The following is a 14,512-nucleotide window of genomic DNA, read 5'->3' as shown; positions in this document are numbered from 1 at the left end:
TTTTTCCCACCCTGTCCTGCACCTTTCTCCCCTCTTGATCTCCATGGGTTCCTCCCATTTTTTCCCACCCTGTCCTGCACCTTTCTCCCCTCTTGATCTACATGGGTTCCTCCCATTTTTTCCCACCCTGTCCTGCACCTTTCTCCCCTCTTGATCTCCATGGGTCCCTCCCGTTTTCTCCCACCCTGTCCTGCACCTTTCTCCCCTCTTGATCTCCATGGGTTCCTCCCATTTTTTCCTACCCTGTCCTGTACCTTTCTCCCCTCTTGATCTCTATGGGTCCCTCCTGTTTTTTCCCACCCTGTCCTGCACCTTTCTCCCCTCTTGATCTCCATGGGTTCCTCCCATTTTTTCCCACCCTGTCCTGCACCTTTCTCCCCTCTTGATCTCCATGGGTTCCTCCCATTTTTTCCCACCCTGTCCTGCACCTTTCTCCCCTCTTGATCTCCATGGGTCCCTCCCGTTTTTTCCCACCCTGTCCTGCACCTTTCTCCCCTCTTGATCTCCATGGGTTTCTCCCGTTTTTTCCCACCCTGTCCTGCACCTTTCTCCCCTTTTGATCTCCATGGGTTCCTCTCGTTTTTTCCCACCCTGTCCTGCACCTTTCTCCTCAAAAACGGGAGGGACCCATGGAGATCAAGAGGGGAGAAAGGTGCAGGACAGGGTGGGGAAAAACGGGAGGGACTCAAGTCTGGAGGTGGGGCATCCCAGTGGCCGGCGGCAGGTTCTTAAGGTGAAAAAAGTTCGTAAGAAGAGGCAAAAAAATTCCGAACCCTGGGTTCGTATCTTGAAAAGTTTGTATGACGAGGGGTTCGTATCATGAGGTACCACTGTATGCATGTTGTAATGAATCTCTAAATGAACAGAAGCTGACACAGCCTTTAAATGGTACAAATTTAAATACAATCAATCTAAAATCCACTTTTAAATCAACTATGAAAGAAGGAAGAAGGAAAGAAGAAAGATCAAGGTTTGGAAATGGTCTTCACAGTAACCAGATTTGAATATTGTTGAAAATCTATGGGGAACTCATATATATATAGGTAGTCCTCGACTTACGACCACAATTGAGCCCAACATTTATGTTGCTAAGTGAGAAATTTATTAAGTGAGTTTTACAACCTTCCTTGGCACATTGGTAGTATGAACCATTGCAGTTGTTGAATTAGTCACACAGTTATTAAGTGAATCTGGCTTCCCCATTGACTTTGCTTGTCAGAAGTTCACAAAATGAGCCAGGGCATTGTCATATACATGAACCAGTTGTCAAGCATCTAAATGTAAATCATGTGACCATGGGAATGCTACAATTCATGTGAAAAATGGTTGTATGTCATTTTTTTCAGTGCTGTTGTAACTTTGAACAGTTACTAAATGAATTTTGTAAGCTGAGGACTACCTGTACAATATATGCAAAAAGACCAAATAATATTTTTTGAGTTCTGCAAGGAAGGCAAAGAGGCAAATAAAACACTTTTAAGTCTCTTTAAGAAATGTGCAAAAACTGTTATTTCAGCCAGAGAAAGTTTACAAAGTAGTATTGAGTTTCCAAGATTTTGCATCTGTCCTCTAAACTGTTTTCTTATTTTGAATTGATAAGCAAATACACATAAATAGTAGGTATGTATTAAAATTTGCCAAAACAATCTATTTAAATTTGTACCATGTAAAGACTATCAGCTTCTTTTCACCGAGGGATTCATGAAATATACAATTTGTTTAAGGATGTCTTAATGATTAGGAAGAAAAGCAGAAACAGAGCTTTTCATTTTCCCCCTTACATACAATTTGGAGCAGAATCCCTTCAATGCAAATGAAAGGGAAAGATTGTAGAGGTATGTAAACATTATATATAGGCAAATCCAGCTTAACATCAAAATCTCTGTTTGTATCTCTATTGTATAGGCTTCCCAAATTTCTCTTTCTCGTTGACTGAAACGAATGAAAAAGTGTTCCAAAAGTGACTACAGTAACTGAAGTTTGTTTCAAAATAAGTGACTGGACCATATGAACTAAGGCCCTCCAGTGGTTGCTTATTTTTTGTTGTTTACATTTTGGCAAAATTGTTAGGCTTTTCTTTCCTCCCTAGTCATACACTGAAAAAGGCACATTCATGGTATTCCCGAAATTGTTAAAGAACATTTTCTGTACTTAAATAAGTCAATAAGAATTTGTTACCAAAAGGATAAGTACAAGCTTCCCTTGCAGTGAGCAACTTAAATTCCTCTTTGGCTATGGGTTTTTATTTTATTTTAATTTATATTTCTTCTTCTATTATTTTTAGAAATAACTCAAGGCAGTGAACATATCCACCACACCATCCTTTTCCTATTGTCCCCATAACAACCACCCAGTGAGGTGAGTTGGGCTGAGAGAGTAACTGGCCCAAGGCCACGCAGCAGTTTTTTCAACTCTGGCTTTTTGGGCTGGTGCCTTAACCATTAAATCAAACCAGGTCTCAATTTTAATTAGGTTTGTTAACTGTTTGTTTAACTGTTTTTCTGTATCCATTTAGAAATAATGGTGGAAAACACAAAGCACAAATTGAAGTGATAAACAGTACAGTATATGCAACGCATTTAAATCACAGAAAATTGAAAGTTTGAAGACTTACAGAACAAAATTAGTTTGATCACCACTGACTCCTTTTTTCAAAAAGTGAACCAACACATTCCCCAGAAATACCAAATCAGATTCACCATTCATATTTTTTAATGTACATGCCCCTCATTTCCATTGTATGGCTCTAGGGTGGCTTATAGCATGCTATTTAGATGTTCCTGTTAACGCTCAGTCTTTCATTCTGCTTCCTGGCTCAGTCAGCTACAGGGGGTGGACATAAAAATGGAAACACCTTGAAAAATCATCAAAAATTCTTTTAATATGGTGTTGGTCCATCTTTTGCGGCAAATACAGCCCCAATTCTTCGAGGTATTGATTCATATAAATTGTGAATTGTTTCCAAAGGAATTTTAGCCCATTCTTCAGTTAAAGCACCCTCCAGTTCTTTTAGAGACGATGGTGATAGAAATCGACTTCTTACTTGAATCTCTAAAATCGACCATAAATGCTAAATAATGTTGAGCTCTGGTGATTGTGGTGGCCCTAATGAGATGCTGAACTTCATTAGAATGTTCCTCATGCCATTCTTTAACAATTCTTGCTCTATGGATCGGTGCATTATCATCTTGAAAGATGGCATCCCCCTCTGGAAACAGTTCTTGAACCATAGGATGAATTTGGTCAGCCAAAAGTCCTAAATGGTGATGGCTGTTAATTCTTCCATGAAGGGAAATCATTGGCCTGGCGGATTTCCAAGAAATAGCACCCCAGATCATCACTGAACCCCCGCCATGTTTGACGGTTGGGAGAAGGCAGTCTGGATGAAATGATTATTTTGGCTGTCTCCAAACATAAACATGGCCGGAGGTTGGAAAAATGGTAAACGATTCGTCAGAGAAAATCACATTTTGCCACTGCTCGAGGAACCATTTCTGGTGGTTTCTACAACACTCTAAATACTTTGAAACATTTGTCTTTGAGAGCAGAAGTTTTCTAATTGCAGCTCTTCTGTGGAATCCAGATTTGTAAAGCTCCCGTCGAACAGTTTTTATGGAAACTGGGTTCTGTACGTGTCTCTGCAGTGATTTTAGAAGCTGTGCAGTGATTTTAGAAGTTGTGGTCTTGCGATCCACTCTAACAATTCGCTTTAGAATCCGACGGTCTCTCTCAGACAACTTCGACTTTCGACCAGACCTGTGCTTGGCTGAGGACATTTTCCCTTCTCTTTCAAAAGCAGTCATTACTTTAGAGACATTACCTCTTGAAACACCAAACATTTGGGCACTTTCTGTTACACTAGCGCCTGCCATTCGAGCACCAACAATTTGACCTCTTTGAAAGTCTGAGAGGTCTGCCATTTCTAGAAGGTTATAACCAATTTCCTTAAATTTCTGTACAAAAAAAAAGGTAGTTTAAAAAAACATTAAAATATGTCAAGTTTTGGTTGATTTGAACATGTTCAAACATTATGATGCCAAAAAGTCAAGTGTTCCCATTTTTTTGTCCACCCCCTGTATGTCACTCAGCTATTCACTGGATCATTAACTCATAGAGAAATATACAAGTTCTGGTCACCTATCTAAAAAGTTATACAATGAGGCATATGCCCCACTGAGTGAAGTTAGTAACAGATGTTCTAAGCAAAAAAAGAGAAATGATTCAAACGCGAAAACGCAGAAGGCCAGAAAACCAAATCAAATTAATATAAATCATATAAATCAAATAAATCAATAAAACCGTGAACTAAAACAATACATTAAGTCTGTAACTCAATGATAGATCATCAGAGCTCCTCTTCTATTTCAGAGACAGTCCAGCAGAAAGAGAAACGGGCTGGCTTATCCAATTGAACTCTATGCAGTCTCTAAATGTGCCGGTTCATATTTCAAATGTCACAGGACTCTCCACTTTTCTGGAATAAAATTCTATGGCGATTAAATCAAACAAACAAACAAACAAACAAGGCACTCATAATGCTCCGACGTTGGCCGGCTCTCTTCCTTTGCTGAACTGCGCCTCAGCGCTCATGACAGGCAGCCTGCTTACTGCATGGTAAGCAAATCGCCAGGACCGGGACCGGAGCTCTGCTGAAAAGACACCGAGCGAGCCCCAATAGTTCACCCTTTCCCGGCTGAGCAATTATCCTCGGTGTTGGGAAAGTCAAGCGCCCCTCCCCAGGCCCAGAACTGCCCGGGCCTGCCACCGCCGGTTGGATGCCGCCCTCTCACCTGCCACCCCGCCGAGGGGGAAGGAAAGAACCGAGCTGCCCTCACCGCCTCGCTTCCTCAACAGCCGCCTCCACAACAAGCGCTGAGGGAAGGGGAAAGTAAATTTCCGGCTTACGCAGACCATAGAATCACACCGGAGGATCCACTGACGCCTACAAGATCGTCCTTCGCTCCGCGCGGTGGTCGGCGGCGCCATATTGAAAGAGGGCAGAAGAAACTGGCAAGGAGCCGCTTAGTCGACGGACCGGGACCGCGGGGAAGTCAAAATGTGGATTAATGAAGACTTAATTTGAAGGCCTATTAGGAAGCTAGGGAAAACACTGGAATGTCCATACTGCAATTCTTGCCACTGTTAAATTTCTAATAATATTTTGCCTTTGCTTGGTGTATAGGGGGCCTCGAATACAGCTCATCTGTTTGGAACCCATAGGCATCTCAGACATTAACACCCTTGAAAATGTTCAGATACTTCACCAGAAGAGCCCTTCACTCCTCCACGAGACTAGACTTTCAACCCTGAGTCTAGAAAGCTTAGAACTAAGACGCCTTAAACATGATCTAAATATTGCCCACAAAATTATATGCTGCAACGTCTTGCCTGTCGGCAACTACTTCAACTTCAACCACAACAACTCACAACAGATTTAAACTTAATATTAACCGCTGCAAACTTGACTGTAAAAAATACAACTTTAGTAATCGGGTTGTTGAAGTGTGGAACTCATTGCCGGACTCTGTAGTGTCATCCCCTAACCCCCAACATTTTACCCTTAAACTATACACAGTTGACCCTTCCAGATTCCTAAGAGGTCAGTAAGGGGTGTACATAAGCGCACTAGAGTGCCTTCCATCCCCTGTCCTATAGTCTCTCCTATATCTCGTATTTCTTCTCTACTATATCCTCTATAACCTTCATTGCGTATTATTGTGTATTGGACAAAATAAATAAATAAAATAAAATAAATAACTCATTGCCGGACTCTGTAGTGTCATCCCCAAACCCCCAACATTTTACCCTTAGACTATCCACAGTTGACCTCTCCAGGTTCCCAAGAGGTCAGTAAAGGGTGTGCACAAGTGCACTAGAGTGCCTTCCGTCCCATCCTATTGCTCTCCTATATCTCCTATACCATTCTTCTCTCCTATATTTATTCTATACTTTCACTGATATATTTTATTCCTATTTCTTCTCTTCTCTTCTTTCTTAGATATATTTTACTATGAGTATATCCTCTATAACCTTTATTATATATTTACTATAGGTATACACAATATAACTCTCATTGTGCAACGGACAAAATCAATCAATCAATCAATTAATAAAGGGAGAAGGTTTTTTTGGAAGTTTATTAATAATGGAAGAAGTTTCTTGGAATGAAGTGGAGTTGTCCAGGAGGGCACTTTTCACGCGGCTGCACCAGAGCGCTGTTCTTCGGTGTAAAAGCAGAAAACGGTGCTGGTGGGAAGAATTGTGTGGGGTCTCCCTTAACATTGCAGATCTTCAAATCAAGAGTAACTCTGTCTGGCGGTAGGGAATGCTCCTTTGAACCCCTGACCCTTGGGACTGCTGCTGTAAAGTTCTGTGTGATTCCCATGGGTTGCAGCCAATGAGCCCTTCCCTCTGCTTCTCCTGTCATCCGTGGCAACAGAATAAGCAGGAATACAGCCCTGCCTTCTGCTTTGCTTACAAAGGGTGGCAGGCGAAGGATGGGGAGAGAATGGGGGAGGGAACCATGGTGTAGATCAGTGTTTCCCAACCTTGGCAACTTGAAGATATTTGGACTTCGCTGGCTGGGGAATTCTGGGAGTTGAAGTCCAGATATCTTCAAGTTGCCAAGGTTGGGAAACACTGGTGTAGATAAATGATGTAATTTCAGGGAAGTTTTTCTCCATCATCTTTGCCACAAGAGGAAGAAAGTGGGGAAGGATACCAGATATGTGAATTTGAGACGCTTTTGATTATTTATTGATTTATTGGACTTACATGCCGCCCTTCTCCGAAGACTCAGGGTGGCTTACAGCATATAAAAACAATTCCAAAAAACCCATTATGAAGCCCAATTAAACTAATCTTAAAAAACAAACCATAGAAAGAAACAGTCACACTTATCCTGGTGAAAAGGTTGGGATGGAATAGTGCACCCATCCAAACTCTACTTCACCAGTCAGCTGTCTTGCTTGCTCTTATTTAGTAACTTAAGAGGGTTGCAAGTGAAGAGCATTGGTATGCAGTGGTTCTCCTTCCTCCAGGGCCAGTTCCAGTTGTATTTGTGGGCAGGGTAATGGGCACTTTTACATATAAGTCTTAGAAATTTGTCTGGAGCAACTGGGGGGAATTATTTCTGCCATAAAAAAACACCTGGGCTGTGTGCAATTTTGGGGCTAAGGTTTTACTTGAAAACAATTTTAAAGCAGCCCATGTTAATTTACCTCCTTTAATAATACAGAACCCACCTGCAATGTGTTAGAAGTTGATCTTGAGGAAATTAAGATTTTTTTAAAAAAAAAACATTGTTTTTGGTCACGATTTTGAATTTTTATTTTTTGGAACTATCTGGAAAATCTCAGCTATATCATGCAAATGAAGTATCTATGCTATTTATAATTTTGGGATTACATTAACATTTTTTGTTTTGTTTTAACTACTTAAATATTAAAGTAATTCAACATTTAAAATTTAAGCCTGACTTTCTTTTTTCCAAGAGTGCACTTCCCTAAATCTGTTACGGTTATTTGAACTGTGTCAACAGCTGCAGGACAGATCCTATGGAATAGTTGCTTGTTGAGAATGTCTACTCTGGGTGTCAGCAACCCACGACTCTGGAGATGCATGTGGCTCTTTGGGCTCTCTGCTGTGGCTCCATCAAGTGATCCCACCACTGGCTGGCCCTACCCCTTGCCCTCTCCTCAGACACTCCTTGCCTGACCTGAGAAGGGTGAGAGTGGGGGATGAAGAAACGGCCAAGACTGATTCTGTGGCGCCTCGCTGGAGCTTCTTCTGGCCCTTGATGCTGGGTGTGCCTTGGTTGCTTGGGGAGATGCGACCTGCTCTTCGCCCCGAGACACTGGCCTGACCTGGCCGTGACTGACAATGGTCTCGCTAACACGAGGGCTGACATAATGAGAATGGGAAGGAAGACAGGACTACAGAAAGGGGGACAGGCCCGCAGTGCTCAGCCACTGCTTTAAAACTTGCACAGGGAATTTTCACCGTCTGGAGGATGCTTTTCAATGAAAACCTCCAGTAGCACGGCTCCGCTGGAGGAGTAAAGCTCTGGGCAGCAGTAAAAGGGGGTTGACCCCACCAAACCTCACATGACCACCCCTGGTGGTCAGGCATGGAGAAACCTTACCAAAGATGCTCACCATCAGCCAGTCCCCCCCCCCCCCCCCCTTTCTCTGCCACTTCTCTCTGTCAAAAAGCTGAGGTTGGGCCAACTGCCTATTTCCCCTCAGGCTCTTCGCTACTCCTTTTTTCTCGGCAACTTTCTGGAAATCTGAGCTGGCTGAGGAAAGAGCATGAGCTGCGGTAGAGGCTTCCCTTCAGCCCCCTTCTCACGGCCTCTTGGCTGGCTGTAGAGGGGCCAGGAGGGTGTACATAAGACCCTCAAGTGAGCAGCCAGGCTTGACCAAAGCACAGCAAAGGCGCACACAGAGTGGGTGACTGCTCGCTCCCGGCTGCGCCACAGGTGGTTGCAAGAGGAGAGGGAAGGGGGGAAGGGGATTGCCAGAAGGTAAGTGTCTGTCATAGCTCCTGCTCATTCCTCGGCCAGCCTGGATTTCTAAAGTTGCCATGAAAAGGAGTAGTGAAGAGCCCAAGAGGAAATTTCCAGGTTGGCCCAGCTTCTGCTTTCCAAGGAGACACACACAGAGATATGGAGATACACACACACACACACACACACACACACACACACACACACACAGAGAGCAGGATAGAGTGGGGAAGATAGGGAGGAGATAGAGATATAGAGGGGGAGAGGGAGTTGGGGAGAGAGGGACATAGAGGGAGAGAGACAGAGATATAGATACAGAGAGGGGAGAGAGAGAGAGATAGAAAGATAAACAGAGAGGGGGGAAGAGAGGTGAAGATAGAAAGGGGAGACACTTCTTCCCCCCACCTCAGTGCCATGAACATTTTTTTGATAACGTGCCAAAATTGGCTAGGATTGTAGTAGTTGCAATTGCAACGCATTTGTAAGGTGCCACTTTGAGAAACTGATCCAGATGTGCTTGCACAAAGGTATTTGCTGTTATTTGACTCTAGGGAAATTAGATAAATTTTTAAAAAAGATTTATAATGGAATATTGCTGGGAAAGTTGGTGAAAAAATGAATTCTACATAATTTGTAATTACTTTATGTTATTTAGTCACTGTTCCTGAAAAAAAATTAAGCTTAACTATATCCCTTCCTTCTAAGTAAATCTTTTGGCTACTTTGCAGAACATTTCTGATACTGCTTAAGTACCAGTAATTCCTAATTCATTCTACAATTTGCATACATTATGAAATTTCTATTGATTTTAAATGTATATTCAAAATGAAAATCACATATGCTATGAAGTGACATCAATGCAACTTATCTGGGAAAAATCTCACAGAAAGGAAAGGTATTAAGAATATTACTCAGTTTCTTCAATGAGATTATGAAGCATAAACCAGTTATATCTTTTATACATCAATTACATTTTTATTCAAAAACAAAGAAGTCATATTAGTTTAATTCATAGACCCTGGGTGTACAGTGTAACAATCACTCAGTCTATTTTAAGATAAGTAAATTAATTGCTCAATATACATAACATTAGCTTTCCAGTTAGCAGATTCCAACATCTGGAGGGAAAATCCCAACAGAAATAATGCACAGATGGAGAAGGGAACTGAATTACTAACATTTTCCTGGGACAACAACAAACATGTTTCACAGTCATGTAAACAGTAGCATCATGCATTGATAATAAGAAAAAATGCCCTAATTAAGACACAATTCAACAGTACAAGAAGTTTAATATAGTAGATTGCTTTATCGGGATCCAAAGTTGTTATAGTAGTAAGGTTCATCTGGTCGATACCCATAAGCAGTAGTTGGGCGGCTTGGAATACCTATGGGCTGCCCAAATCCATCCATTGCAACACTAAAGAAAAGACAGTCAGCATATTATAATACAGGTACAATACATTTGGGGGTTTGGGAAAAACAATAAATATTAGTAAATTATTTAATATCAATTGTACACAAGACACCAAATAAACTTATGTTCAATCTAACTGACAGTTATTAAAATCAAAGCCATTTTTCTAAGTTGTTATGCAATACCTGACATTAATATCCCACGATAATAACATGCTGTAATGTCTGTAACTATATTACTACACAGTAATACAACTTTTATAATATAAAAAGTGGATAGAGGGTCATATAACTAAGGTAGAACATCTGTGAATAGCCAAACCTGCAAAGATGTAATCAGGAAACCTAAAACTCAAAATGAAATAAGACTTATGACAAAAGTAAAAAATAACAGCAAAAAACTTCTTTCAATATATAAAAACAAGAAAAAAATCAAGGAAACAATTCACCCATTAATGGGAGAAAATAGCAAGATGATGATGAGCAACAGGAAGAAAGCAGAATTTAATTCATTTTTTGCATCTGTTTTTATACTAGAAGAAAAAAATTTATAAAATGCAGATTAGGAATGCAAGTCAAAATAAGCAAGAAAATAGTAATGGAACACGTACTGTATCTGCTCTAAGCGAGTTCAAATCACCAGAACCAAATGGTTTATGCCCCAGAGTTCTAAAGAAATTGGTAATGTGATCTCAGAACCACTGATCCATATTTTTCAAAGATCCTGGAACAGCAATGAATTACCAGATAACTGGAAAAGAGCTGATGTAATTCCTGTCTTCAAAGAGGGGGGGGGGGGGGGGGGGGGGAATTGATCCCAGAAAACTATGGCTGTATCAGCCTGACATCAATACTTGGGAAGATCCTAGAAAAGATAATCAAGCAACGAATCTGCAAACACCAAGAGGCAAATAACATCATAACTAGAAGCCAACATGTGTTTGTGAATAACAAATCATGCCAAACAAGTTTTTTGACAAAGTGACAAAATTAGTGGATGAGCGAAATGTTGTTGATATAATATCCTTGGACTTCAGTAAGGCATTTGATAAAATAGATCACAACTTGCTACTTGAAAAATGTGGATTAAACTACTGATCCCAAACTTTTCCTGTTTTGCAGTCTGTCATGAAGGGGAGAGGAGATGGTTCTGCTTGAATGGTGTGTGAGCATGCTCAGCTCCACTTGCACATATTCGCCCACTTTTTAAGCCTAGTTCTGAACCCAGTAGTGGGCCACAACCTGGGATTTGGGGATTCCTGAGTTGGACAGCAAAACCACTTTTGTAACTGGCTGACCAACCATACTCAAAGAATAGTCCTCAATAGAACTGCATCTACATGGAGGGAGGTTTACAGTGAGGTCTTAAGCCCAATAATCTTCAATATCTTCATCAATGATTTAGACATGGAGATAGAAGGAAAACTCATTAAATTTGCCAAGTACACCAAGCTGGCAGGAATAGCCAACATTTCAGTAGATATGCTCAAGATACAGAAGGATCCTGACAAATCTGAACATTGGGTCCTATCTAACAAAATTAAAATCAACAGCGAGAAATGTTAAAAGTACATTAAGGGGGAAAAAACAAATGCACAAATATAGAATAAGTAGTACTTGGATCAACAGTAGTAACTGTGACAGGGATCTAGGAGTCCTAGTGGACAATCACTTAAATATGAGCCAGCAATGTGCTGCAGCTGCCCAAAAGGCCAACAAATTACTAGGCTGCATTATTAGAGGGATAGAATCAAGATCACGACAAGTGATAATACCATTTTATAATGCCCTGGTAAGACCATACTTGCAATATTGTATCCAGTTTTGGTTGACACAATAGAAAAAAGTGGTTGAGATTTTAGAAAAAGATAAGAGAAGATTGATTAGGGCAGTGGAGGCAAAAGCATAGAAAGAAAGGTTGCAGGAATTGGGTATATCTACTCTAATAAAAAGGACTAGAGGTTGACATGATAGCAGTATTCCAATATCTAAAGGGCTGCCACAAAGAATGGTCAACCTATTCTCCAAAGCACTTGAAGGCAGAACAAGAAACTAATCAAGGAGAGAAGCAACCTAGAACTAAGTAGAAATTTACTGACAGAACAATTATTCAGTGGAACAACTTGCCTCCAGAAGTTGCGGGTGCTCCAATACTGGAGGGTTTCTTGCTTCAGCAGGGGATTGGAGCAGAAGACTGCCAAAGTTCCTTCTAACTCTGTACTAAATCTGTTAACTTCCTTTTTTGTCTTCCAAGAAATGAAAAACTACAAGCAATTAGCTTAAAGGGGAATCATAAAGTTCGCCTGATAGAACTTGTGTGCCTAAAGTATTGCATTTCTCTGCTAGACCAAGATAATGCTGTTTATTTAGAAGTTGTTCTTGAACCACTAGATGGCAACCTATTGTCTTTAGTTACCACTAGTTCTTTCCAGACAGTTTCAATCTATTTCAGTTTACATAAAACTACTCCTAAACATATTTTTAATTAGGCAGGAGAATCATGGTTTTAATTAAGTCTTGATCAAATCAATCCTTTTAGTTCAAGAAACATGTAAATAATTAAGTGCAGTGTCTTAATGTTCAGAGCTTGTGATGTTTTGGTGATTTCCAAATGAGTTACATATGCAGTAGCTCAGATATGTCATTCTGCAATGTTAAATCATGCATGTATTAAAGCATTTACAGTAGATTACAAGGGATAATTCACATCCCAAGATACATGCTGATAAAGATTCAAATCTATAAAAAATGGTTTTCAACTTTTATTCTAAAAACGTAAGTTTGCGTTAATTACAAAACCTGAGTGAATATGCAGAGCTATTTTTAGAAATTGACAACCTGAATGAAAGGTGATATTTATAACTAGGCAATATGCAATAGTGAAAATAAAAAAGGAGGCTTGAAAATTATATTACACGAAGTATGAAACAGCAGATGGTTATAGCTCAGTATTCTATTTACATGCAAGGACTAAAAAAATTCATAATACCTTCTGAAAATGAGTGTGTATGTTATGTTTAGTTGGCTGATACTGGCAAGATTTTTTACTGTCCCTTATTGAGCTAAAAATAATGTGTGCTGACTAAAACATGATTAAATTATTATACATTTGGCAATGTTTGCATAGTTGGTTATAATGGTTAGATTTTACATTTCAATGAATTCTGAAGTGAAAAATAGATGACACAACCTTTGTAGAATGGTACAAATGTAAACATTAGCAATGTTTTTTTAAAAAAAAATATTTTTATTGTAAGAATGCAAATGAAAAATGTCAATTAAAAACATTATGAGAAAATTTTCTTATAACAAATCTACCTCTTCATTTATTTTCCCAACAGCTGACCACAATTTAGATATATTTTGTGTATGTGTGTTTGTGTGTGTGTGAACACTTAAAACCTTTTATCTCTTATTATATTCATCTATTTCTTCTTAATTTGCCATGCTCATTTTAATTTACGTTTTTTTAGACTTCTATTATGGATGTATGCTATTAATTTTGCATTTAAGTTTTCTGGAATTTTCTAATAAATTCTATGGTTTCAGTTTAAATTTTAAGATTTTCTAAATGTTTTGATATTTTTGTTTCCAGCAGCTTTTAAGGTTTATTTTAATACATAACCAACTCACATGATTAAATGCTCTTTATTATGGTACTTGAAACTATTATATTTACATGATTGTTACTTCTAGAATGAGAGTTCCCCAGGTATTTGAACAGGTCAAACCCAAATGGTGTTTCAAAGAACCCTGAAGACCTGACTCTTTGCCCAGGCATTTGATAAGATTGAAGCCCTCTTTCCTTCTTTTTCTTTATTCCCATCTCAATTACTTATCTTTGCCAAATTTGCTCCTTTTTAATGTTTTCTTGTTTTAAATGCTTTTAAAGTATTTTGTAAACTATTGAGTCACTGGGAGTTGGGTGGCATATAATTTTAATACCGTATATACTTGAGTATAAGACGACCCGAGTATAAGCCGAGATCGGCTTTTTCAGCCCATTTTTGGGGTTGAAAAACTCGGCTTATACTCGAGTATATACAGTAAAATAAAAACTTGAACATCTTGATAATTATTGACAAAATTATATACCATCTATATAACATTTTATACCAATTCCTCCTAAAATTATAACAGAGTGAATTTTATTGATTCTTTTCGCCATAGCTTTTTCCATACTGTGTTTACTTCTATGAAATTTTGCATCCAATATAGCATACAATGTTTGATTTATTCCACTGGTGTGTCATATTTTAATAACAATGTAGCTATATGTCCTAATAAATAATCTGGGCTTTTTTCTTGAGAAAACCACTTTTTATCCTTCCAGCAATCTGCAAATACATCAGTTTTACAAATACACCAGATTGGGATAAAAGTAGTCCTCAATTTACAACCATTCCTTTAGTGACCATTTGAAGTTACAATGGCACTGGGGGGAAAAACAACTTATGACCAATTTTCACAATCCATTAGGCAAGTCAACTCTTTCGGTAGTCTCCAAATCTGAACACTTATTTATATATAGTTATTTATTGATTTAAAATAAGAAAATAGTGAAATACAGATTTCTGATAGGTTTAGAAA

The 14,512-nt window shown here is 39.2% G+C and overlaps 2 protein-coding genes across 4 annotated transcripts in view; both read right to left on the bottom strand.

The window, feature by feature from the left end:
- The window catches only part of SCYL3 (SCY1 like pseudokinase 3), a 36,062-nt gene extending 31,110 nt beyond the window's left edge, over positions 1-4,952 (bottom strand). For both annotated transcript variants that reach the window (XM_070746813.1, XM_070746814.1), the window contains exon 1: positions 4,791-4,952. The gene's annotated coding sequence lies outside the window, so the exon portion shown is untranslated. The remainder of the gene's footprint in view (positions 1-4,790) is intronic.
- Positions 4,953-9,460: 4,508 nt separating this feature from the next.
- KIFAP3 (kinesin associated protein 3) overlaps positions 9,461-14,512 on the bottom strand; it is a 106,045-nt gene continuing 100,993 nt past the window's right edge. For both annotated transcript variants that reach the window (XM_070746809.1, XM_070746810.1), the window contains one exon: positions 9,461-9,926. In XM_070746809.1, the coding sequence (XP_070602910.1) occupies positions 9,815-9,926 (112 nt within the window). In that variant the 3' untranslated portion in view covers positions 9,461-9,814. The remainder of the gene's footprint in view (positions 9,927-14,512) is intronic.

This window comes from Erythrolamprus reginae, chromosome 3, assembly GCF_031021105.1.
Source record: "Erythrolamprus reginae isolate rEryReg1 chromosome 3, rEryReg1.hap1, whole genome shotgun sequence".
NCBI classification, from domain to species: domain Eukaryota; kingdom Metazoa; phylum Chordata; class Lepidosauria; order Squamata; family Dipsadidae; genus Erythrolamprus; species Erythrolamprus reginae.
This window is presented reverse-complemented; position numbering and strand designations above follow the sequence as displayed.